Source organism: Ornithorhynchus anatinus, chromosome 8, assembly GCF_004115215.2.
Source record: "Ornithorhynchus anatinus isolate Pmale09 chromosome 8, mOrnAna1.pri.v4, whole genome shotgun sequence".
NCBI classification, from domain to species: domain Eukaryota; kingdom Metazoa; phylum Chordata; class Mammalia; order Monotremata; family Ornithorhynchidae; genus Ornithorhynchus; species Ornithorhynchus anatinus.
In genome coordinates, this window is record NC_041735.1 from 22,837,441 (window position 1) to 22,861,669 (window position 24,229).

Here is a 24,229-nt window from a genome sequence, read left to right on the forward strand (position 1 = left end):
TTTGCAGACCAGCTATTCACTCTTTTAACCTCCTGCTTCAAAATTTCCAAAATGCCCTACAAGAAAATAGTTGCATGAGAAATAGTAGTAAGTGCTCACTGTGTGTCTAGGAGCTGGATGGGGGGGGGAGAAGCACATGGGAGAGAATTAGTCATTGCCCTGGCCCAAGAGGCTTACAGTCTAAGAATAAGGCATGAAGGACTGGGAAGGGCAGGGAGAGAAGAAACGATTAAAAAATGCAAACAGCATGGAAGACCAAGGAAATATTAATAACAAGGAGACAAAAAGGCACCGTGGCTAGAGGAACAGAGATTCAGGCGTTTCGTGGCTGAAGTCACCGCTGTAGCCATGGTAACCGCCACAGCCTTCCCATCATTCTAAATATGGGGAGGAAGGGGGAGGGCAGGATTGAAGACCCAGGATGGTGGGATGGGTCGAGAGGGAGGTGGTCCCCGCGAGGGTCCGGGGGTGGGGGAGACCCGAGGACGAGGTCTCGCCCTACGGCTCTGGGGAATCTACTGCACTCTGTGGCCATAGGAAGCGTCCTTCCAGCTGCCCTTGGGTGAGAGGATAAGAGATGAGACTGGCCTCTGGCCAAGATAGGCAGCACTAGAATGCTTTCGGCCAAAAAGAACTCAGACCCTGTCTGCCAGGCAGCAAAGAGCTGACAGGGAGAGGCAGCGGAATTCGTCAGTAAGCCCCTGGACGTCTGAGGTTCCTTTTGTCAGAGTTCTTTCTTTATGGAAAGAACACGGACGGCATCACTGGCCGAGCCATTTGAATCCGAAATCTGGGCGAAAGGGAAACGAACAAATCTCGGTCCCGTCTGAGTGAAATGGTTCGTTTCAAGATCCTCGTAGCTCTAAGATCTTTCAGATCCCTATGAAAATCGTGTGACCTTGAAGTTGGCTCCAGGGCCGGTTAAATATATGCATCTGGGATCTGTCCGAGGCAGTAATTGCCTTTTTCTTCCTCCTCAGGTTCAATGGCGATAATCGACCCTTCGCCACCAAGTGAAAATCATCTCCTGCAGCCCCTTCCTCTTCAACCTCATGGATCCCCTGGAATCCGGCGGTAAAGAAATCGTAGAGAAGAGCTTCGTTGCCTCTCTTGCCTAGGTTAATTGGTCTCCACGATGGCCAGCAAAAGAAAATCCACCACGCCTTGCATGATACCAGTGAAGACGGTGGTGTTGCAGCAGCGAGAAGCAGACCCGGCTAATGAAGGACCTCGCCAGGACTCAGCGCCTGATGTGCTCAGAGTTAGCGAGGCGGCTAACAACTCTACCCGGAGCGGAGCGCCGGCTGAAGGACGGTGTGATGGCGATACTTATCTGTGTAAGTATTGTGATTTCGGCTCTCAAGATATGAGTCTGTTCATGGGCCATATGGATTCAGAGCACACAGACTTTAGCCAAGACCCCTCTTTTGTATGCACTGAATGCAGTTTCCTAGCAAAAACGTCCGAAGGGCTTTCTCTCCACAACGCCAAGTGTCACGCGGGCGAAACCCGCTTCATCTGGAACGTGGCCAAAGAGGACAGTCACGTCACCGTGGAGCAGAGCGTCTCTGACAGCACCAGCAGCCAGGAGTTCTCGGGCGAGTCCTCTCAGGAGGGAAGCGAGGGGCAGCCCGAAATCATCATCACCAAGACACCCATCATGAAGCTGATGAAGGGTAAAACCGAAGCCAAGAAAATTCACACGCTGAAGGAGAACCTGCCCAATCAGACGGTGGCGAGAGCGCGGCCAACCCAGCCACCGGGGGCCCGAGGGGAAAGAAAGCGAGCGACTCTTAGCCAACGGCCGGGCGGAGCCAGGCCGAGGCGCGGTGAAAACCGCACGTCGTGAAGGGTCGCTGATCGGGAGTGCCGTTTGCCGCGGCCTCGCCAGTTCTGTCGATTCGCAGGCCCAAGCCTTCCAGCAGCCCCACCACAGCCGATGCTACTCAAGTGCTCCCAAGGTGATCCTGAGCAGCATTCAACCTACAAGAGCCATGGACTCCACAGTTTCTGAAGAACTCTTTCACAAGTTCCTACCGCAAAGCGGCTCTGCTACTGACGTCGTGACCAGTACCGGAGGAGCAGCTGAAGTCTGGTTTCACGGCCCAGAGGTTGAAGCGGGGATCAGTTGGTCCCCGAGGATCGAGGACGCCGGAAAGATGTTAACACGGTGCCAGTCGGTCCCAGCCACGATCACAGTCCTAACCCCATCGTGGCAAATGCCGGCATGTCAGCATCTCATCCAGGCGGCCATCCCGGGCATGTTGTCAGGCGCCCGAAGGGCCGCGGGCTGCTGGTTTCCCGCCAGTGGTGCGATGGGCTCCAGGGGACGCTCTTCCTCCGGTGCGATGATCGGCCAAGCGGCGGCGCCACGTGCACTGGTGTTCCAGTTCGCGACGGTGAAGGTGGTCACGGCGCCAGTTCTGCTCACCGCCTGCCCAGCATATCTTGGCGTTCCTAGACGCGAGTTTCAAGAACAAAGTCTCAGAACGGCTGTCGGCCCTGAAGGGAGCTTTTGCGGAATCAGTTCCGGGTCAGAGCGAAGTGGAGCACCTGACAAAGTTAAGGCCACGACGAGGGAGGTGCGCAAGTGGTTCAGTGACAGCGATACACTGCGGAAGGAATTTGAAAGGAGCCAGACCCGTGTTCGGCGGGGAGACGGCGGCTGATCATCGGATTCCGCCCAAAATTGCCTTTAGTCTGTCTCCTAAAGCACCGATTTAACCTGCCTGGGGGGCGGCAACCCCATCCCCCACGTGCACCAGGATCGCGAGGCGGCAGTCCTGGACAGACGACTTCACCCCTGCCAGATACAAGAGCGAGCCCCTGACGCTCAGAGCCTGGAGAGCAGCTTTTGCACAAAACCCTGCCGCAGAAGAGGAAGTGGATGTCTACGGAGTGAACAAGATGACCCGAAGAGAGATCGACAGCTGGTTTTCCGAGAGGAGGAAAAGGAAGGGGGCCGAGGAGCACAAGAGGTGGAAGAGAGGGCTTCTCGGCGGAGGAGGTGGAAGAGGAGGAGGAGGGCGGGGAGAGGAGGGGGCCGAAGGGGGTGGCGGAGGAGAGGAGTCCGTGGACAGTGGGAGGGAGCCGGAGGCCCCGGGGGCAGTTGTCTCCCGGGAGAGAGGAAGGTCGCCCATCAAATCAACCTCAAGAACTGAAGGTCACGAGGAAACGGGCAGACCGAGTTGCCGGGGCAAGGCGCCCCGACCCCGAGGAGGAGTTGGAGCAGGTCTCGGAGCCCCGAGAAGCAAAGCCAACTGTAAGAAGACCGCCAGCAGCGGCACTTGCTTCGGCAGCGCACTTCGTCCAGACCCAGTGGCCACAATCAGGAGTACGACAACTGGTCACTCAGTCGGGCCTGCCCAGAGCTGAGGTGGTGCGCGGTTCGGGGGATAGCAGGTACGCGTTAAAGAACGGGAGGGCAGTTGAGTGGTATGAGGACTATAAGCAGGGGGATTTCCCTCCGGGCCTGTCGGACATCAGCCCAAGCCACGGGCAGCTCCTTCAGGACTATTACAGGCCCACAAGGCCACTGAGGGGGAATTCAGAGCCTGTGCGACAGACCAATGCTCGGCGAGATCAAGCTCTGGTTTGTGAAAGACGGGCGAGGAAGCCAGAGCGGCGTGTCGACGCAGGCGCAGACTGGGGCCAGCCCGGGGACTGACGGGAAACCAAAGGACGTTTGATGTTCGAGGTGGCGGAGAGCGGGAGGCCTGGGAGCTAGTGGCCGGGAGGTCGCTCAGAACCCTCGGCCCGTTTAGCCCTCGATCTGGAATTCAACTAGTAAGGCATTGGCGTGTTGGCTGTTGAGGATTCAGTAGTTTTCCGTAAGCGATGGCTAATCTTGCAGTGAGCTGGAAGCAAAGTCCTGACGGTGTTCAGTCTAGTATTTCGAGAAGGGGAAGACGCTTTTTATAGTATAGAACTCACTGTACTGCAGTGGAAGTGAGCTTATGCAGTTGCCCCAGATCTTGGTCCTGACACCAGGCACCAGCACTGGGGGAATCCCTGAGAGCAATAGACTAGTGAATAATTTGGCGGATTCCGAGCTCAGGCAAGGCTAAGGTCTGGCGGGAGTAGTTGGTTTTGTAATCGAAATCAAGTGAACGTGGAGCAAGGGGCCTGGGGAAATAGCCCTAATTGGGGGTGGGATCCCGGCAATTATATAGAGGAAGGCCGTCACCTTTTCAGCCCCCTGTCCCAGGAACCATTTCTCTCACGCCAGTGGTTTTACGTTTATACTGGCGCTAGAAGACTGCGAGGTGGTCTCCATCCGGACAGAAGAAGCCAGAATTAAGAGTAACAGAGCATCGCCACCGCACAACCCTCTGCGGTATTTCTGCAGGATGGTTTTTCTGCGCCCTGTCTGTGTTGTGGACTTTGTGTAGCTGAAAGAGGCCCGGTGAATCCGGCTGTTTCAGAGTACCCTTGAAACACAGCAGGGGTATAGACCAGGCTCTTGATGGGCTGGGAATTGGGGTTCCGGTGCGGGACTGCTCTCTCCAAACCCAGGACCGGTCTTTTGCAAGTGTATCAGAAGAAGGCATGACTGCTGGATAGAGGCCTGGGAGTCAGAAGGACCTGGGTTCTAATTTTTGGCTCTGCAATTCATCTGGTGTAACCTTGGCCGAGTCACTTCTCTTCTCTGTGCCTCACTTCCATCCTCTGTAAATGGAGATTAAGACTGCGGCCCCATGGGACATGGACTGCTTCCAACCTGATTAGCTTGTACCTTGTATCTACTCTGGCGCTTAATATGGTGCTGGCTCATAGCAGTGTTTAACAAATGCATTAAAAAAAAAATGGATCCAAGCTAAGTAGGAACAACCTGTCCTGAGGCAGGTCTCCTAAACATAACACCCACTTAAGTAGGCCCTGGGGCTGCCTGGCTGAGATGAAGGGCTGGTTCTGGATTGTCTGGGAGCAGCCTTAGGTTCAGGGATGCGGGTTGCTAATTACACGGCAGTCTAGGATCAGATGATGGAAGTTCTTCAACTTCCAGCAAGTGGAAATGTGCTATGCCAGACCCTCCAAGACTGCTCATCCAGACTTAACTAACGTGCTAAATGTCGAACGTAAGAGAGTACCGAGTATCTCTAACGTCACTCTCATTTTCTCTGGAGGCTTCTTCTTGACCATTTCTTCTTGTTAACTGTTCACAGGATGGTCAGAAAGAGGAGGTGAAATTTATTCAGACGATTTTACTTCTTTCTGTCACAGCCCGGCCTGTATTAAAAGTTGTGAGGACGGGGGTGGGGAGGTATTTGGATAATATGTGCATTTACATTTTCCTAGTTTTTCTCTGTCCATCAGGAGATTTCATTTGTTCAAAGCCTCAGATCTTCCTTGAGAACTGAAATAAGGGGTTTTCCCCATAGTCATCTGAAAGGTTTACTTTGCTGGACTCTCATGCTATATTGTACTCTCCCAAGCAACAGTACAAGTGCTCTGCACACTGTGAGCATCAGATACGAATAGACTGGATTTATTTGGATGGAATTTCTCAGAGGCTTTCGACCTCCTTGTAGACTTTAGTTTTCTGTGGCTCCATAAATGGATTCTATTGATGAGTGCTGACACTAGAGAAGAGCCAGGGCTGATGTTTATTTATTCCTCTGAGCAGGAGTTGTATTACTTAGCAGTGTCCTATTCATGATGAGAGTCTTAGCTGTTAGGTGCTGGTACCTCGAAATTCATGAATGATTGTGTTGTAGTGGCTGGACGATTTGGATGCATGATTTATCCGCCTGCTGCTTTGGGGCTCCCTGCCTGGCAACTTGCTACAAAATAGAGCTGGGGATATACAGAGAGGAGGGAGGGGAGGAGGTGTTTGGGAGTTGTGGCTTTCTCAGGCTCGCTTTAAGTGAATCCAGAGGTCCGGGGTTGAGGGGTGAGGAGAAGGGTGGAGAGGAAACCTTCATGAGGAGCATTGGCCCAGTTAGGCAGTATGGCATGGTGGACAGAGCACGGGGTTGGGAGTCGTGTGTTCGAAACCTGGCTCTGCACTTGTCTGCTGTGTGACCTTGAGGAAATCACTTCACTTCTTTGTGCCAATAGCTCATTGGTAAAATGGGAATTGAGACTGTGAACCCCATGTGGGATAGGGACGGTGTCCAACCCGATTTGCTTGTATCCATCCCAGTGCTTAGTACAGTGCCTGGCACACAATAAGCACTTAACAAATACCACAATTATTATTATTGTTGAGTACTTTCAATCTGCTGACTGGCTACCTTAGACCAAGGTGGCAGCTCGGAACTGTGAACCCATTAGGTCGCACACTGTTTTGAAGCAACTCAAGCCTTCACCTTTCTGGTCATGAAGCAAAGCGAGAGGGGCCTCTGGCATGTAGTCAGTAAGTCAGTCGTATTTATTAAGTGCTTATTGTGTACAGAGCATTGTACTAAGTGCTTGGGAGAGTACAATATAACAATAAACAGACCCTGCCCATAATGAGCTTAAAATCTAGAGGGGGAGACAGACATTATTTTAGATAAATTACGGATATGTATGTAAGTGCTCTGGGCCTGGGAGTGGAGATAAACAAAAGGAGCAAGTCAAGGCAACACAGAAGGGAGTGGGAGGTGAGGAAAGGGCGGCCTAGTTATGGAATGCCTCAAGTTGGGACCTAAATCAATCGCTGAACCAGAGCACCCAGAGGAAATTCAGACTATGAGGGGTTGCTGAAGGCGGCCACTTAGATGGGTGAACCGGGGAGGACAGGGAATGGAGTTCGTTGGAGCTCAGGGTTTGTGATGCTCGCCCGGGTCTTCCTCCTACTCACCCACCCCTCCTCACCTGCATCACCTTGGGCCACAGAGCCCACCTCTCGAAGCCAGCGACGACCGGTCTGCCACACTGCAGGCTTTGGTGGCGAGAGGCTCTGTCAGCATGTTCCCCTCCGTAGCGGCTGGTCACCGTGGAAGTCTGTTTTGATATGTATATTGTGATTTTTTTTTTTCAGAAGCAGATTGAATTTAAACTGACTACTGTGAAGGATATGCCAAATTTGGGAAGATGTCAGATCCAAAGGGCCGAATCTGAATCTCAACAGCAGGGTATGGTTGACGTGCCCTGCGGTTGTGACTCCCTTTTTAGCAAAGCACACTGGGAAGAGTCTGCGAGAAAGCAGAACGGTCAGCGCAGAGCTCTTCACGGCCAATTCGCTGATTTGGGAAATGCAGGGCTTGTATCAGCTTCTCTCCTGCAAAATGGGACTTTTTTTTTGCCTTCCAGTGGACAGAATATTTCAGATTTCATAATCCTGTACAATAGAACCAAGTTTTTAAACCTATACAGTTGCCTATACACTTTTAATAAACATCAGATTAATTGATGATTACCTAGGAACTTTTGATGAGCAAAACAAGGCAGTTTCTTTTTCTGTATTTGTAATGTATCTGTTCTCTGAAGGTGAGGATTGCCGTATTTACTCTCACCCCAGGCCATGAGCCAGCTCTTTCCTAAGTGAGAGGACCTTAAAAAAGGCACACACCAGTTGCCGGCCTAAAGTTGAGAGTAAATCGGAGCAGCTTGGGGCCATTTTCTCGTTGGCAGGGAATGATCATTTTTCCCTGACCTTGAGTATTGGAGGTCGGTTAGAGGAAAGTTCAGGTGTCCTGCTGGTCACCCTCTAATGATGAGTTTTCTTCCCCTTTTGCCCTGTTTGTGGTGCATCCTGGGAGATTCCGGTGCCCTCTTACTTGAATTGTGGAGGAAAAGGGGCAACCGGAATCTTTTTATTTTTTATATACTCATATTATGTTTTCAAAGGAAATCCATGGCTTCTCTTTTAGAGTTTTTATGCCCAGTTTTTCTGCCTATCCCGACGACGAAGGTAGATGTTTTTGCTCTGGGGGGCTACTGGATCATCAGCCTTGCATTCACTCCCCTTCCCTCGGTTTCTATAATAGCGCCAGCTTTCCAAGACATTTCTAGACCTAAGCTATTGTTTGTTGGTTCGCTTTTTGAAAACCTGAAATTTTCCCTAATTAGATGAAAATCAACTCAGTTGGTAAATGAGAGCACAAACACTGGTGGTACATAGCACCTTCCAACCGAGGATTTTGAAGCACTTTATTACCCTTAATCCATGGGTCCTCGGATTAACTACGTGAAGAAGAAGAAATCGCCCCAACCATAATTTAGGGAGAGGAACTGAGGCACGGACAATACCCACGACCGTCCTTCAGCTGCCTTGAGTTGTGATAGGCCGGGGGACAGAAAGAGATTGAACATTTCCCATTGGAATCTGAAAACTCTGCTGCTCTAAGCCGTAGTTCTGTGTTGGTTTCCTCTCTCTCCTCCTCCTCCCCTCTGTGTATGCACTGAATTTTCAAACTTGAGGCTGATACTCCTTTTCCCCCTCTAGACTGTGAGCCCCGTGTGGGACAGGGACTGTGTCGATCTGATTTTACCCTGTATCTACCCCAGTGTTCGCCCAATGCTTGGCACATAGTAAGCGCTTAACCAATACCACAATTATCAATATTACTTTTACTTTTACCCTAAACTTGCTATTGAGGTAGTAGATTGTACCCGCAATGCCACCTCATTCAAAAAGAATCCCTCTAGACTGTAAGCTCGTTATAGGCAGGGAACATGTCCACTAATTCTGCTATATCTTACTCTCCCAAGTGCTTAGTACAGTGCTCTGCACATAAGCAGCACTCAATAAATACCACTGATTGGTTGATAAATGAGTGTTTGAAAGAGTCACCCAGTTCTGGTTTGCAAGGAGCTCCTCACCTACTTGATAAGAGCAGAATCATTCATGCGATGTGTGTTTGTGGTAGACAGTGTTGTGTACCGTATAAGCAGGGAAAGAGCAGATTTGAAAATTAGAGGGTTTGGAAAACCTTTCATTCTTACTGGCGAGCAGCCTGACAAGTCATGGCATCCTATACCCTGGCTTCCGTCTGCCCAAAGTGGAGCCCTGTGAGTGGGTAACTGGCAAAGGAAGAGGAGATGGTCAGTTCCCCTGAGGGCAGGAATCGGGTCAACCGATTCCATTATACCCTCCCAAGCACCCAGTACAGTACTCCACATAAAGTAGGTACTCAGTAAATGTCATAGATTGATTGATAGGAGTCAATTGGATTTATTGAGCGTTTACCATATGCAGAGCACTGTACTGAGTGCTTGGGAGGGTACAAAATAACAGACACATTCCCTGCCCACAACGAGATAACAGTCTAGAGGGGGAAAGAACCTCTCAAAGGTGGGGTTGAACGAAGCCTGAAGGCAGAGACACCACTGTCTCTGAAGGCCCTGAAGACCTTCGTGGACACCCGGTGGTGGGAGGAGGGGCCGGGGAACCCTGTGGACACCCGTTGGCCTTTCTGGTGGTGTTTGGTGCTTAAGGGCTGCTGCCCATGTATCTGATCAAAATCTACTGGAAAAATAGTGAAAAGCAACAGGTGTTTCATTATCAGCCAGCTTGATGGGACTCTCACCCCCTCCTTGCTCATGCTGAAGAAGGTGCTCGTTGTTCTGATGTGCCCACAGGAGACGAGGAAAAGGAGTTGTGTAGATTTGGGGATAATACCTAATTTAGGTAAACCTCTCTGCTACACAAACGAGATTAGCTTTTCTGTGTGAATTTAAACAGAACTAGGCAGAGATGTTTGACATCTCCAGCTACCTGATTTTATGCTGCACTTCTTTCCCCATTCTGCTTTTGTGATTCAGTACTGTCAGCGTGGATGGTCTGTGAAAGATGGGGAGGACAGAAGACCCTTATCTGTAGGCACTCTCGGCCCCCCCGCCCCTCCCTGGCTCTTCTGGGGACCAGAAAGATTATCATGGGGTGACTCTTTGGTCTTCTGCTGCCTTCCCTGAATCACTTCTGTACCCATCTCTAAACTCTGTAACTCCCTCTTTGGGTGATTTATTGTCATTTCTGCCTCCCCAGCTAGATTATAAGTCTATTGAGGGTAGGGATCATGTCTACTAACTCTTTCGTGCTTTCCCAAGCACTTAGTCTGGTGTCCTGCCCAAAGTGAGCGCTGAATAAATACCTTTGATAGATTTGTGGTCTCCAACTTCCTCCCCCTCCCTAGCTGTGATGAGCAGCCTCCTCCTCCCTCGACCCCGACCCCCAAACCAAGCAACTGCTCGAATGGATGTTCATTCTGACAATCGTTTTTTTAAGCAACATGGAACCTCTCCAGTTGAGTCATTGTCATTTCTGGTCCTAGCTGGCCACTTACTGAGCTCCCTGAAGGTATATGCAAAAGTGGTCCCATAAAGCCAGACTGATGGTTACCAAAAATGTCTCGCTGGGGAAGGGGGTAGGGGGAGAGGGGTGGGAAGGAGTCCAGGCTACCAAGCCCTCTCTCTCTGGTGTTCAGTAGCTGCTGTCTGACCCTATTAAGTTAGGGTCTAGCCTCTCCTTCTCATTGCCCATTCTTTCCCCGCGTGGGATAAAGACAGATCATTAGGGAAATGCAGACTTCTGGTTTATTTTCTACCCCACATCTTGGGCACAGCATGTATTTGGTCTCAGTAGTGCATATCAGACAGCGTGCCGACAGCAGGGATCTGTGTAATGAGAGCTACCTTCAGAGAACAAATACCTATCATTTTTTCTCTAGTGTCTATGTACATGCAGGTTCATTTAGATACGCACTTATAGAACACAAATATTCCTTTGATACTTTTACTGCTTAAAATGTCCATGAGAAATGTACGTTTTACTAACTGAATAACATATGCGTGTGAAGCAAAAAATAGCCTGTGCATTGGAGACAAACGTCCTTTTTTGTTTCCGTACACTGAACGTATTGGGGAGAGGCCTCAAGAGAAAGACGTCTCAAAACCATCTGAAGTATCTCAAGGGCCTCGCCACCAGAGCGACAGACTTCTCGAGACTCACTTCCTCCTTTTCTCGTTGCACTGATGGAAAAGCTATGGATATGGGTGAGGGTGAATCTCGGAGGCTCTGTGGGCAGCCCAGCTGAATCTCCAGTCCAGCCAACAAAATGGAAAACCGTAGGGTTGGAGCAGGCGCGCACTGGGGACGTGGAACCCAGTTGCCTGTTCCAAGCTGCTTGATCTGCTGGAGAAGTCATTTTGGACAGCTTTTGGGGATGATTCTGTGTTGCGGATTCTTCTTCCGTGTGGTAATTCTGCCGAATGCCTGCCGCCTGAGGTGGCGGAACTGCCAGAACTGTGAGTCAGAAGGGGTGCGAAAACTGAAAAAAAAAAAGCCAGGCAGACCTGACAGCTCTTTCGCTGCTACCATGTCGATTTGCATATATTGATTTCTGAAAGGATCCAATCCAAAGGACTGATGAGAAAAGGAGTGGAGTGCACCCAAGCGCTTGTTCTGGAAGAAACAGAAGTACTAATGGGACCGGCGTGAAACACAGGACACCCAGAGTCTGAAATGGAAAGGAGAAGGAAACGGAAGGCTACAGAGAAGCCATGCTGAGCTGCTTGGCCCCACCGGCAACACTTGGAGGGGTTCCAAGACGCATTACCACAATTTTGCACTTAGCCAAAGTGTTGACCTCTTTTCTGTTGGGAGAAGATTGTCTTTTGGACTTAGGAAGTAGACAGGAGTGGGGTGAGGTGGTTTACTCACCCTTCTCAAAGAAAAGCACATTTTTCTCTTGGACTTGGAGTTGGACAGCATAGTAAAATCACGTTCAGCGTTTCTTGTTGCCTATATGTTGTGTACATGTTTAACTTTTTTAAAACTTGATTTTTGTTTTTTTGTACATGGGGATCGAGATCCAGTTTTTTATAGCTGAACCCAGACCACCAGCCTGTTAGCAGAAACCTGGATTTGTGCGGTACGCTTTTCGTCTTTTTTAATGCCGTAGGATTGGGGGAAGGAGTTTGATTGTAGAACAGATAGAGTCGAGCTTTATTTGATGCCCCTCTGGGGCTTCATTTTTATTTTTAATGGAGTATGGGGGTCTATTGGAACCCTTCCTGCACTTTGGAACCTGGTGGTTCACCGTTGGTGATGGGCCGCGGGGGCCGGTTCTCCGCTGGCCCCTGACCCCTCTTAAGGAGGAGGGAGGCACGTTTTGTGGTTATTTGCACCTGTTTTCTGAGAGAAAAAGCGCCCATCTTGTGCAGAGCTAGGAGACCCCCTTCACTGGGAGGGCAGTTCTTCATATTCCCTTGCAGACCCGCAAAGGTGAACTCCCCTCTAAATTCAGGCCTTGTCCTCTTCTCCGGTGTGGGCGACGGCAGCATCTCTTCCCTTTATCTAAGGGGCAGGTGTGGCCAACTTCCTCTCCCACTTGCCCGCTGGCATCTTGGACTTATCACTCCCACCGTCTTCCGTGCAGTGAGGAGAGAGCTCCCCTGTCAAGGTGCTAAGATTTCTGTGCCGTCATTACCAGTCATGAGAATTACTTCTTTGAGGTACTGTCAGCCGTCATCGTCCCACTCTCTTTCTCTTTACTGCTCTGGGAGGGACTGCCGGCAGTGTCTCAAAGCCATCTCACCTCCCCAAGAGAAAAAGAAAGAGGAGGAAGAAGGAGGATGGGGGGAGCACAGTCTGTGGAAACCAGCCCAAATGAGATCCAACCAAAGCCCTTCAGATGGTGTCCTCCTCCGAGTGTTTTCTCCCCTCTCCCTGTGATTGTGTTTTCGAGAGATCTGGAAGGCTCTCGGTGATCTTGGCCCGGACTCACCTTTCTGAGAGATATGCAAGTGGACCGACAAACCAGTGACTTGTCCCAACTGTGTAACTTCCCCCTGGCAGAGCTCCCCCTCCCCTTCCTCTTCCGGAGGAAAGGAGAAGAGAGGAACAAACCTCTACCCTGAACTGTAGGGGCACAGCAAGAATGAGGGTGGGTTATCCAAATTTCCTGATGCTTGCCGAGAGGCTTCTGACTAATCAATTGTTTGTCTTGTGGCTTGAGGTACAGGTGGGCCAGGGAGAGAGAAGCATCCATTTTCAAAGAGGGGTGGATGGAGGACTTGGGGGAGACGTGACAGTGGGGAGGCCAGGTCCCTCCTTCCCCTCCTCAGGCCGGCTCTTTCCCTCTCTGGTGGCCTCAGTTGCCTCTCCCCCTTTCTGGGGAGCCCAGGATGGAGATGGGGCATTTGGAGGGCCACAGAGAATGTTGGGGGGGCAGGACTCTGGATCACCCCAATTTTATATGGCCGCTGAAGGCACTTACAGATATCAGACGCTCCTTTGCTGACCCAGATGAGACAGATTTATGGAACTCCTCATTACACGATGTTCCATGACATTACATGACTTGAAATGCCATCCTACGGAACTGACCACAGGACCTAGACTTGAGTGTCTCTCCGAGGGTCCCACCGTGACTCTCTCGCCCCCCGGCCCCAACTCCAGGGCCTTGGCACTCCCTTCCCCGGTCCCTTTAAACCTTGGTGCCGCTTCTGACCCACGGAGTCCACGGCCAAGAGGCTGGGAAGAGGGAAGCTTAAACAGAGTGGACCGAAAGGCCATTTTGGAACCAGACCGGGGGAAGACCAGCTGAAAGCCGATGAATAGACCCCTATTCCTGGCGCAGGTCCTTCACCCTGCCCTCCAGTCAACTAAGTTGCCCCTAGGGTAGGAAACTTAGGGGCTCTTTTAAGTTTTCACAACACCCCGGCCCCACCCTGATGATGGCAGCAGCCCAGTGCTTTCCAGTTAGTATGATTTGTCCCACCAACCACTGCTGTAGAGTCATCCCGGTTTTCCAGTGTGGCCAACAAAAATGGGTCCCTAGGAGCAAGTTGCATCTCTCCCCCAGTGGAACCAGGACCAAGTTGGAAAGGGGAAGGAAGTAGGAGAACTGCTTCTTGGGATTCTGACCTGGGTTTGATGTCTTGACTCTTTGGGCCCCCAAATAAAGGCAGGTCACATGTGACTTGAGCAAGCTCTGTGCCCCCTGACAGTGACACAGGTGCAGAACTAGTTTCAAAAAATCCACGGGGCAGGAAATACTGGGGGAAAAGAGGTGATCGATTTTAGGTAACTGAAAGATCGGGACTGGTTCTGTTCATGTAATGATAAAACGAGCAGTCATGCAGGAAGCTTTATATCCCAGTGAGGATGAGTCCTGCGGACTCCATTCCCAATGCTGATGGAATCCTCCCTGTTCTGCCAGCTCTATCACTTGTCTGCTGTGTGACCTTGGGCGAGTCAGTTCACTTCTCTGTGTCTGTTACCTCATCTGTCAAATGGGGATTGAGACTGAGACCCGCATGGGACAGGGACTGTGTCCAACTAGGTTTGCTTGCATCCACCCCAGCACTTGGTACAGCGCCTGGCACATAGTAAGTACTTAACGAATAATATCATCATCATTCTCTGCAGTTTCTGCCAGGATCCAAATCTGACCCCCACCCTGTCCCCCCTTCCATCACACACACACACACACACACACACACACACACCCTCCGGCCTTCTGATCAGGCCACGGCCAAGATAGGTTGGCAAGAGGCAGGCGGGGGAGCACGATTTTACTGGCCATCGAACACTAGTTCATTCAAAGGGCTGGGGAATGAGAGCAGCCCTTGACAATATCATCTCACTGGATTTACCATGGAGTACCTTCTTTTTGTGTGTCTGCACGGGGGACCAGAGCTTAGACGGAGGAGCCCTTGGACCTGATCCCCATTTAAGATAAAAGCTCTCCTCATGGGTCGCTCCACAGTTATGGCTTTAATTTAGGGAGAACACACTGGTTTCCTTTCTGTTCCAAATTCAACAGGGACTAAGGCATGCCAAGAGCCAGATGTGGACCCAAGTGCCAGATGCTCTATTGGCCGCTACCCCTGTGCCCAGAAAGTGAGCAGAACTTTGCAGTTTTGCCTCGGGCCTCCCCAGATCGCTGAGAACAGCGGACCAAGTTGGAAATTCAGCAGTGGTTTGAGAGGGAGGAGAGTAAAAGCCCCTGCCTGCTGCAGAGAGCTTTTTTTTAAAAAAATATATATACAGTGGTATTTGTTAAGCGTTTACTATGTGCCAGGCACTGCACTAAGCACTGGGGTATATATGAGCAAATTGGACTGGACAATCCCCATCCCACATGGGGCTCACAGTCAATGCCCATTTTACAGATGAGGTAACTGAGGCACAGAGAAGGGAAGTGAGTTGCCCAAAGTCGCACAGCAGACAAGTGGCATAGCCAAAATTAGACCCAGATTCTTCTGACTCCCAGGCCCGTGCTCTATCCACTAGGCCTCAGGGCTTCTCTTCTTCTTTTGATGTGTTTTGCAAGGGTGCACTGCAAGGACGGTTGCTGTTTTGGGGAGCAAAGCTGAGTCCATTGTTCTGGCTTGACTTCCCCTGTCAGAGAGCTGGGCTGTCCTGCAGTTACTGTTTCAGCCAGATGTGGGAAACTGTTTTGGAGGGTGGAGATGCAGATTGGTCCTGATACTGGTCTCCTCCTGCCGCCCCCCCCCCCCCCCCGGGCAGGGGCTTGGGGACCCCACAATCGAGCTCAGGAGTTCTGCTTGCTGTTAGCCTTTGTGAGGTGTGGAAGGCTGGAGACAGAAAGAGAGAGCGAGTGTGAGAGTGTTATGTGTAAGTAACAGCCTGCCTTGGTTATTGTACTGAAAGCTCTTTAGTTTCGTTTTTTCCCCTTGAAGGGATTCCAGAAAGATCAAAGACAGGACAGGAGTCAAAGGCGGAGTTTCAAGGAGGGGAGGTTGGAAATGTCAAGCATTGGTTGGTTGGCAAGTCAGAGCCAGCCCACATCCTCAAACGGTGTCTCCTGGCGCTCTCTCCATCCACAAATTCTGGACTTCACGTGAAAGGCACTCTGTGAAACATGCATCTCTTCTCCGTTTCCCCATGTCCTCTTGTCCCTGTCTTGCAAGATGCTTCCAAATGGGAACCGGTGTGGTTTTAGAAACATCTCATCAACCCACCAGAGGGATAACCAAGTTTCTTCGCAGCTAAAACTTGCAGGCCATAGAGGGAGATGGTGAATCTCCCCCATTTGCTTCTCGGCCATTCGGTCAGAAGGGTGGACAGTGCCCTGCCTTCGTCAGAGCCGGAAGCCCCATCCTGTCTCGGCTGGGCTTTTCTCCTGGGCCCCACACATTGCCACCCGATTCCCTCCTCGCTCCCACCCACCCACCTGATGCTCTTCTTTTAAGTAGAAGACACTTTCCCCATCTCCCGCTGTGGTCAGTACTGCAGCGACTGGAGACCAAGCCAGTGTGGAAAGTGTCTTGGTGCGTCACAGAGCGTTGACCTGTGTGTCTCTGCTTGTGTTTGTCCAAAGGTAAATGTAATTTGAGCAGAACTGTGATTGTTGCAGATGGGACAGATGTCTGTCAGTGGCTCTGGCTTTATTTGGGGAAAGGGGAGGGGGTGCTGCCGACTCTCCGTATGGATTTCCAAGATGGTCATGAGGCTGCCAGGTGCGCGGAAGGCACTTTTTGCTCCTTTTGGTCAACTTTTTTTTCTTTTAAAGTTTTAAAACTGCCTTTGATTTTGGGGCTGTGGTTATTGCTACTGTTGGGGCAGACTTGGCCTGCTGATTTTCTCCAAAGGCTTGAGCTCCCGGTGGCAAGGCTGCCACTTCTAAGAAGTGAATTGCACGTTTCCCTAAACCGGCTTTATGTGGACTTGATGGAGGATGGGCAGGCGAGCTTGTACAGTTTGAAATGGTTCTAAATGGTACTCAGACCTTTTTTTTTTCGGTTGTTCCTAAATAAAAACCATAAAATGTCATCTCACATTTACTGGATTTTTCCCCCCCCCCGGAGGTTGTGGGGGAAGCTCCTGGAGGCCTGGTTGTTCTGACACCATTGTGCAGTTTGACCCAGCAGTTCTTGCTTTAAGCCAACAAAGAAATGGCTTAGAGCCCCAAATTCCCCTCTGCTGACAAGGATTTCCCAGGTTTGTTCTGGAGGAGCCCTAAAATGAACACCAGCTCTCAAGGATGCCCTGTGGCAGCAGCTGCTTGAGGCTTTGGTTTTCCGCTCACAATAACGACGGCCTTGTGGGTGCCAGCTTCACCGTTGGCTGGATTTACAGAAAGCTAAATACCGCATGGGGCTCAGGAATAAAGCAGAGACCCCACTGTCTGCCCTGTTTCTCTCCTACCCCACCTTCTCTGCTGGTTCAGTCTCCTTTCCTCCTGCCCCTGGGATTTGTTCTGCTGGGGTCAACGGTGGGGAATGGGTCAGTGGATTCCTTAGGCTAGCCCCTTTCAGCATGTCTGGTTAGACCTCAATCAGTGGTATTTATTGAGTGCTTACTGGGTGCAGAGCACTGTACTAGGCACTTGGAGTTTTCAGTCTAGAGGAATTCTTCCTGTTCCTCTTGCTGTTTTCACATGGAGATAAACCTGTCCTGGGGAGAGCCCACGTGCCTTCTGGACCCTCCAAGGTTCTCTGGTGGTAGCTGCCTGCCCCGGAGACTAGTATGGCTCAGTCAGGCTCGCTGTCCCTCTTGGGCCAGGACCCAGCAGCCCAGAGTTTAGTTTGGTGCCCTGAGGGAAGACTTGCAGCCCCTTGCTTGGGGCCTTACAAGCCGGGGTGCCATAGATACAGTGGAGACTGTTCTCTGAGCTGAGGATGCAGGCTTTTGTGGAGGGGGATCCTCCATGAAGACCCTCCCTCCCCACTAGTTGCAGCCCCCAAAACCCACAGAGTGTCAAAGCCTCCTGCACTTTCCTGCTCAGGAAAAGCTGGGCATCTAGAGGATACTGAGGCCCCTGACCTCACAGACCTCAAATTGGGAGTTCCATTAGTGGTGGTCCTGAATGTGTCTGCAGCCCAGGGGAGACCACCAGGCCCTGAAAGGGGGATTTCTTCCTCCTCCCCATCTCCCCCTTCTTCTCCCACCCTATTATTCCCAGCTGCGTCCCTGGCATCCTTTTGAAGCCGGTCTGGGTTCTCTCCCAGCCCCAGCGCCGAAAGATGGAACCCCACGGCCTCCTTGGTTGGCCGGGTGCCCTGCTTTGACCCAGCAACCGTGGCCTTGGGAAAGTGGCAAGAGGATTGATCATGCGGTTTGGTTAAACAAGAGACTGTTGAAGTCTGAGGTAAGTAAACAAATACCAGCTGAACGATGATAGTAATCGTGACATTTAAAGTTCAGTTCTTACTATGTTCACTGGGGTAGAGAGGATAATCAGATCAGACACAGTCCTTATTCAACATGGGGCTCACCCTCTAAATGGGAGAGTGAATATGTATTGGATCCCTTCTTTCCAGATATGGAAACCAGGGGACAGAGAAGTGAAATGCCCAAGGTCACATGGCAGGCAAGTGGCAGAGCTGGGATTAGAATCCAGGTCTTTCGACTCCCATTCCTGTACTTTAAAAAAAAAAGTATGTAAGTGCTTACTATGTGCCAGCCACAGAACTAACCACTGAGGGTAGATACAGGATAATCAGGTTGGACACAGTCCCTGTTCAGCATGGGGCTCACAACCCTACTCCCCATTTTAAAGATGAGGTAACTGGGGCACAGAAGTTAAATGACTTAACCAAGGCCCCACAGCAGACAAGTGTTGGAGCCAGGACTAGAGCCCAGCTCCTCTGACACCCAGTTCGGTGCTCTTTCCACTAGGCCACACTACTCCATTCTGCTAGAGATTTGGTCTTGTTGCTGTGACAAAAATGAGTTCATGTTAAAGTATAGGTCAGGGTAGAAACTCCCAAGACACCAGGCTGAGCTTAGGTAGTTTCCCTTTTCCCTCTAGACATCTGAGAGCTGACGAGAGAGCCAAGCAGGGTTGAAAGTCCCTTAGCATTCTGGACTGTCTATATTCCCAGTCCAGGACCCTCTGGCCCTTCAGTTTGTTTGTCCAGTCCAGACATAGACATCCAAGTATTTAAAGTAAGCAGGAGTAGTTAAGACTTGGAAGAAGGCAAACTGAAGCAGTACTGAGCTTAACAAATGGTACAATTAGCACGAGCAGTCCTTGTTTAGTACAGCCGGAGTAGCATGGTGTAATGGGAGTCAGAAGGTCATGGGTTCTAATCCCGGCTCCACCACTTGTCTGTGGTGTGACCTTGTGCAAGTCACGTCACTTGTCTGGGCCTAGGTTCTCCCGTCTGACAAATGGGGATTGAGACTGTGAGCCCCACCTGGGATGGGGACAGGATGTGTGTCCAACCTGATTTGCTTGTATCCCTCCAGCACTTAGTAGAGTGCCTGGCATATAGTAAGCGCTTAACGAATACCACATTTATTAATTCCCACCAGTTTACTCTTTTCCCAAAGCTTACTGTGCTTAATAAACGCTAACTCTGTACACAGTGTTTAATAAATACTACTACCACCGTGACTACTGTTAAGAATAGAAACGGGGCTGAAGTGATGAGCTTCATGTGAGTCAGGAAGTGAGATCTGGGTGATAAAGCCAGCTGTGCCTAGGCCCTCTGGGGTCGCTGCAGCCTGGTCTGCCGCCACCTCTCACTTGCTGAAGAAAGTGTTGGTTTTGGGGATTTGGGGCTGGGCAGAGTAAATGAGGGAGTGGATGGATGAGGCAGACCCAAGGAAGAGGAGGAGGTACAGATTCAAGGCATTAACCACCAAGGAAAGGTTTAGTCCAGGCCTTCCTCAATTCCAAGCCCTCCGTACAGCTGCCGGTAGGTAATAACAAGGTATTTGTAAAGCGCTTCCTATGTTCCAGGCACTGAACTAAGCACTGGGGTAGATTTAAACATATTGGGTTGGACACAGTCCCGGTCCCATACAGGGCTCAAAGTCTTAATCCCTATTTTACAGATGAGGTAACCGAGGTGCAGAGAAGTGAATTGCCCAAACTCTCACACAGCAGATGTGGTGGAGCCGGGATTAGAACCCAGGTCCTTTTGACTCCCAGCTGTGTACTTCGCTCTGAACAATCTGTCCCAGTTAAGTGGGGAAGATTGAACTTATCCCCTCATAACTGAGACCCAACTGAAGGATCCCACAACCTCCCTTTGTTTTTTTCATTCTCGGTGGTCTCAATATGGTTCGGATAATCAAGGCCGAGACTTCGCTCCTTTAAAGGTCTAGAAGCAGTGTGGCCCAGTGGATAGAGCAGGGGCCTGGAAGTCAGAAGGATCTGGGTTGCCCCTTGTCAGCTGTGTGACTGTGGGCAAGTCACTTCACTTCTCTGTGCCTCAGTTCCCTCATCTGTAAAATGGGGATGAAGACTGTGAGCCTCACGTGGGACAACCTCATTCCCCTGTATCTACCCAAGCGCTTAGAACAGTGCTCTGCACGAAGTAAGCGCTTAACAAATACCAACATTATTATTATTTTAATCCTGGCTGCCACTTGTTGACTGTGTGACTTTCAGCTAACCACAACTTCTCTGTGCCTCAGTTCTCTCATCTGCAAAATGGGGATTCAATGCCTGTTCTCCCTCATGCTTAAACTGTGAGCCTCATTGGGGGGGGACTTGCTTATATTGTATCCACCTCAGCGCTTAGTACAGTGCTTGGCACATAGGAAGCACTTGATGAATACAAGTATTATTATTATTCACTGTGCTTTAGTTACGTTATCTGTAAAATGGATATTGAGACTGTGAGCCCCATGTGGGGCAGGGACTGTGTCCAGCTTCATTTGCTTATATCTACCCCAGCGTTTAGTATAGCGCCTGGTACGTAGTAAGTGCTTAACAAATACCACAATTTATTATTGTTATTATTATTATTATGAGCATGGCTATGTTTTCTGCTTTGGAAGGACCATCACACCCTTCAGCCAAGGACCTGTGTGGAAGCACCGCTTCGTCTCTTTGACAAAACACACCCCCTGCACGAACTGCTAGGAAACTGAGGTATTTATTCGGAAAAACGAAACTTGTCGAAATCAGTGAACAGAGTTCATTTTGTGACCTGATCTGACCCATCACCCCGCTCTGTAGCGACCTCTCCTTGTCACCAGTGGCGTCAGAGTGTGCTCTCGCTCTCTCACGCTAAGGTACAAATCGGCCCGAGTGGAAAACGATCCTACCCACGCTGACACCGAAGCTGCATTCTTGCAGTCTTCCTGGCTCTGTTCCACCGTTCTACGTGACAGGTCTGGATTTTGCCAGGGACCCAGGGCCACAGTGCCACATCTCCATGGTGGCCAATAGGTGACGTGACGCAAAACCCTATCTTCACCTCTTCTTCGTTCCTCTGAAGTCAGGGTGTGGGGCCTGGCTCTGTCCAGGCCGCTTGCTAAATTTAAGCCAGGAGTTGCCATCCTCCGAAGGTGGAAGCTTGGACGGGGACCATCTGATGGCTGGTGTCTACCACGGGCTCACCGTCTGCTCTGGGGAATCAGACCCCCTGGGTCCTAGTCCCAGCTAGCTCTGCCTGTAGGAATGATGGTATTTGTTGAGCACCTACTGAATGCTAAGCATTGTACTAAGCGCTGGGCGGGGTGGGGGGAGATTCCTGCTAATCAGGCTGGGCAAAGGCCACAACGTGCACTTTAAACGTGCTACTCCCACTGCCTGCCATTTGCTTGCTGTTCTGCGTCCCAGCGATAATAATCATCATCTTGGTATTTAAGCGCTTACTATGTGCAGAGCACTGTTCTAAGCGCTGGGGTAGATTCAGGGTAATCAGGTTGTCCCACGTTAGGCTCACAGTTAATCCCCATTTTACAGATGAGGTAACTGAGGCCCAGAGAAGTGAAATGACCTGCTCACAGTCACACAGCTGACAAGTGGCAGAGCCAGGATTCGAACCCATGACCTCTGACTCCCAAGGTCGGGCTCTTGACACTGAGCCACAATACGGCCTGCAGGGGTGAGAGTGCTGGTGACTAGGCCAGCCACTGGCCCTATAATCACTTCTTCTGCGCAGGTTTTTGGCCCTAAAGTCTCAGAGCTGTGCCTGGTTTCCTCATACTCCTGACGGCGGTCTCACTACCTTGTGCTCTTCTTCTGTGTCTCAGCAGTGAGCCCTACCTGGTCAAACAGACCCTTCACCGGGACATCCCATCGGGCAGCAGCTTGGCCTAATGGAAAGAACCCAGGCCTGGGAATCAGAGGATCCTTGTTTTAATCGAGCTCTGACCCTCACCTGCTGTGTGACCTTGGGTAAGTCACTTTACTTCTCTGTGCCTCAGTTTCCACAGCTGTTAATGGGGGTTCAATACCTGTTCTCTCTCCCACGTAAAGACCGTGAGCCTCAGGTGGGCAGGGCCTGTCTCCAACCTGATTAGCTTATATGGATCCCAGCGCTTAAAACAGTGCTTAACACAAAGTACTTAACTAATATCCTTATCATCATCATCCTTCTCCTCCCACTCTCGCCACCACCTCGCGCCCAGTTATGAGCCAAAGGAGCTCCAAGTGCTCTAGCCACACTCACGCACACATGCACACCAGTTGGAGGCAAGAAAAGAATTTCCTGGTTGGAGAAAAGTGGGGGTGGGGATTCTAAGCCTGCCGCCAATGCAGCAAGGCAACACCGTGGCCTCTGGCTCCAGGCAGACCATCCTCTCCCCACCGGGGTCCTGGCCCGCCTCAGCTCCAGCCCATGTCGGGAGGCCCAGGACGGAGAGGGGATCTGAAGTCCTAGCCTGAAGCCTTCGTCACCTCCTGCTGTCTGCCATCCCGCCTTGGAGGCACGCCATTTTGGACCTGGGGTTGAGGGGTGGCCCGTGGAGTCACTGTAGAAAGCCTGAGGGGAGAGGCCTGGCCCCGAGGCCATTTCAGATCACGGCGCACTGGAAGGCTGGGCTGAGGCCACGTGAAGCTGTCTACGGTCACCGGGGGCAAAAGGGAGCTGGGTTCGGGAAAGTTCTCAGAGGAAAGTCAGCATGCAGAACCGGGACCGGAACAAGGAGCGGGGCCAGGACTCCGCCAGCCCCGTCCCTGGACAGAACAAGTGAGGCTCAGTCCGTTTCCTTCTCGTTAACAGCCCTTGGAGGAGCAGAGACGCCCGCCCTGCAAAGAATACGCAAGCTTTGGGAGAGAGGAGCCTGAGGACTCTTTTATTTTTGCTGTCGGTCCTCTGAGGGGCAGTGAGCTGGAGGCCAGGTGAGGACGAGGCCTGGTAAGAAGGCCTGCTGCCCTGACAAGTGAGGGCTCTCCCCTTGCCCTCCCCGCCTCCCCGCCCTCAGGCACAGCCCCAACCTCTTCTAAACAGATAAAGACAATGCGGCCTGGCAAGGGCGGGACAGCATCTTACCCTGCTCAAGGCTGATGGCCACTGATAGGGGGGTTACAGAAGCCACAGTCCGAGCCGAGCGCCCGGCCCGGCCTGGGGAGCCGAGCCCTTCATCCCCCGCCCCGGGCTGCAGCTCCTTCCCCTCTTTGTTCCTCACGAGACTCCCTCCACCCAAAGCACATCCTCTCTCCCCCTGGAAAAACAAAGGATCTGCTCATCTCCGCCTCTGGCTGCCTTAAGCGGTGAATCCAAGGCCACCCCCACCCTCAGAGGGCAGGGGAGGGGAGGGCCAGAGCTGTAAGGGTGGACAGTGCCTTCCCAGCCCCCACCCCTGCTCAGTCAGCAGCAGCTGGCAGGTTGGCTGAGCCGGCCAAGGAGTCAGGGCGTGGTCAATAATTTAGTCACACCCCCCCATAGAATACTGATACTGATGTTCTCCTATAGACCCTTGGATGTCCGAGGTCTGTGCTTGGCCCACGGGATGGCGGTCTAGGGCCCGATCCTGAAGACCCCCGCACTCAGGGACACCCCCGCTGGGCTCCGGGGGCAGGCGGCCGAGACCGTCGGCTGACGTAGGGGCCCCGCTTCATTAAACCTGTGGGGGCTTCTCTTCTGGCGTTTAAAGCTACAGGACCGTGTAAACTTCTCCTTGTTGTTCTGCTTAGCAGGTCCCGGATGCAGGAAGGCTCCACGTTCAGGCTCGCCCGTCGTCCGTGCTCGGCGAGCTGCGCGAAGCTCCCGGGTGACCGAAGCTGCCACCGCCACCGAGGAGACGTCCAAGACAGCGAGGCGGGCAGGCTCCGGCCCGCCCCTGCCCCCTCCCGCCAGGGCAGCCGGGGTTTGGGCCGTGTGGGCGGCGAGGGGGCAGAGGAAGGGGTCCAGGCTATATACAGGAATATGTTTCATTAATGGCTTGGTTTTTGTTTAGTGTCTCTGTTGGAACGGTGACCTGGGGCAGAGAAACCAGAAACGCTGCCCAAAAGTAGGCCAGAGCAATGCCGTTTCCATAGAAACCAGTTTGCAGCATTCCAGGACCCTCCCTGGCCCCGGCGGGGGGCGGGTGGGCGGGGGCCGGCGTCTCGGGGAGCGGTGCACAGGCTAGAGGCGATTGTCTCCGTTGACTCTGGTCCTCCGCAAGGCCCTAGGAGAGAGACATAGGGAGAGGAAGGTC

The 24,229-nt window shown here is 51.6% G+C and overlaps 2 protein-coding genes and 1 long non-coding RNA gene across 8 annotated transcripts in view; 2 read left to right on the plus strand and 1 right to left on the minus strand.

Annotated features, from left to right (window-relative positions):
- Positions 1 to 9,446, plus strand: part of ZHX3 (zinc fingers and homeoboxes 3) — an 81,757-nt gene extending 72,311 nt beyond the window's left edge. The window contains 9 exon segments of the mRNA XM_029070685.2: positions 981 to 1,813; positions 1,908 to 2,449; positions 2,451 to 2,563; positions 2,566 to 2,602; positions 2,604 to 3,142; positions 3,145 to 3,302; positions 3,305 to 3,592; positions 6,968 to 7,139; positions 9,367 to 9,446. Coding sequence (XP_028926518.1) covers positions 1,136 to 1,813; positions 1,908 to 2,449; positions 2,451 to 2,563; positions 2,566 to 2,602; positions 2,604 to 3,142; positions 3,145 to 3,302; positions 3,305 to 3,592; positions 6,968 to 7,139; positions 9,367 to 9,446 — 2,607 coding nt within the window. The 5' untranslated portion in view covers positions 981 to 1,135.
- A 571-nt stretch (positions 9,447 to 10,017) lies between these two features.
- On the plus strand, positions 10,018 to 23,967 carry LOC114813821. 3 transcript variants are annotated; one of them, XR_003761572.1, is made up of 6 exons: positions 10,018 to 11,801; positions 17,805 to 17,990; positions 20,636 to 20,729; positions 21,839 to 21,983; positions 22,810 to 22,928; positions 23,724 to 23,967. It is a non-coding gene; the product is annotated as an uncharacterized LOC114813821 (long non-coding RNA). The 3 variants fall into 3 exon arrangements; XR_003761571.1 differs by having other exon boundaries at positions 23,727 to 23,967; XR_003761573.1 differs by having other exon boundaries at positions 17,851 to 17,990; positions 23,727 to 23,967.
- Positions 22,855 to 24,229, minus strand: part of PLCG1 (phospholipase C gamma 1) — an 82,491-nt gene continuing 81,116 nt past the window's right edge. For all 4 annotated transcript variants that reach the window (XM_029071023.2, XM_029071022.2, XM_029071019.2 and 1 more), the window contains exon 33: positions 22,855 to 24,199. In XM_029071023.2, the coding sequence (XP_028926856.1) occupies positions 24,157 to 24,199 (43 nt within the window). In that variant the 3' untranslated portion in view covers positions 22,855 to 24,156. The remainder of the gene's footprint in view (positions 24,200 to 24,229) is intronic.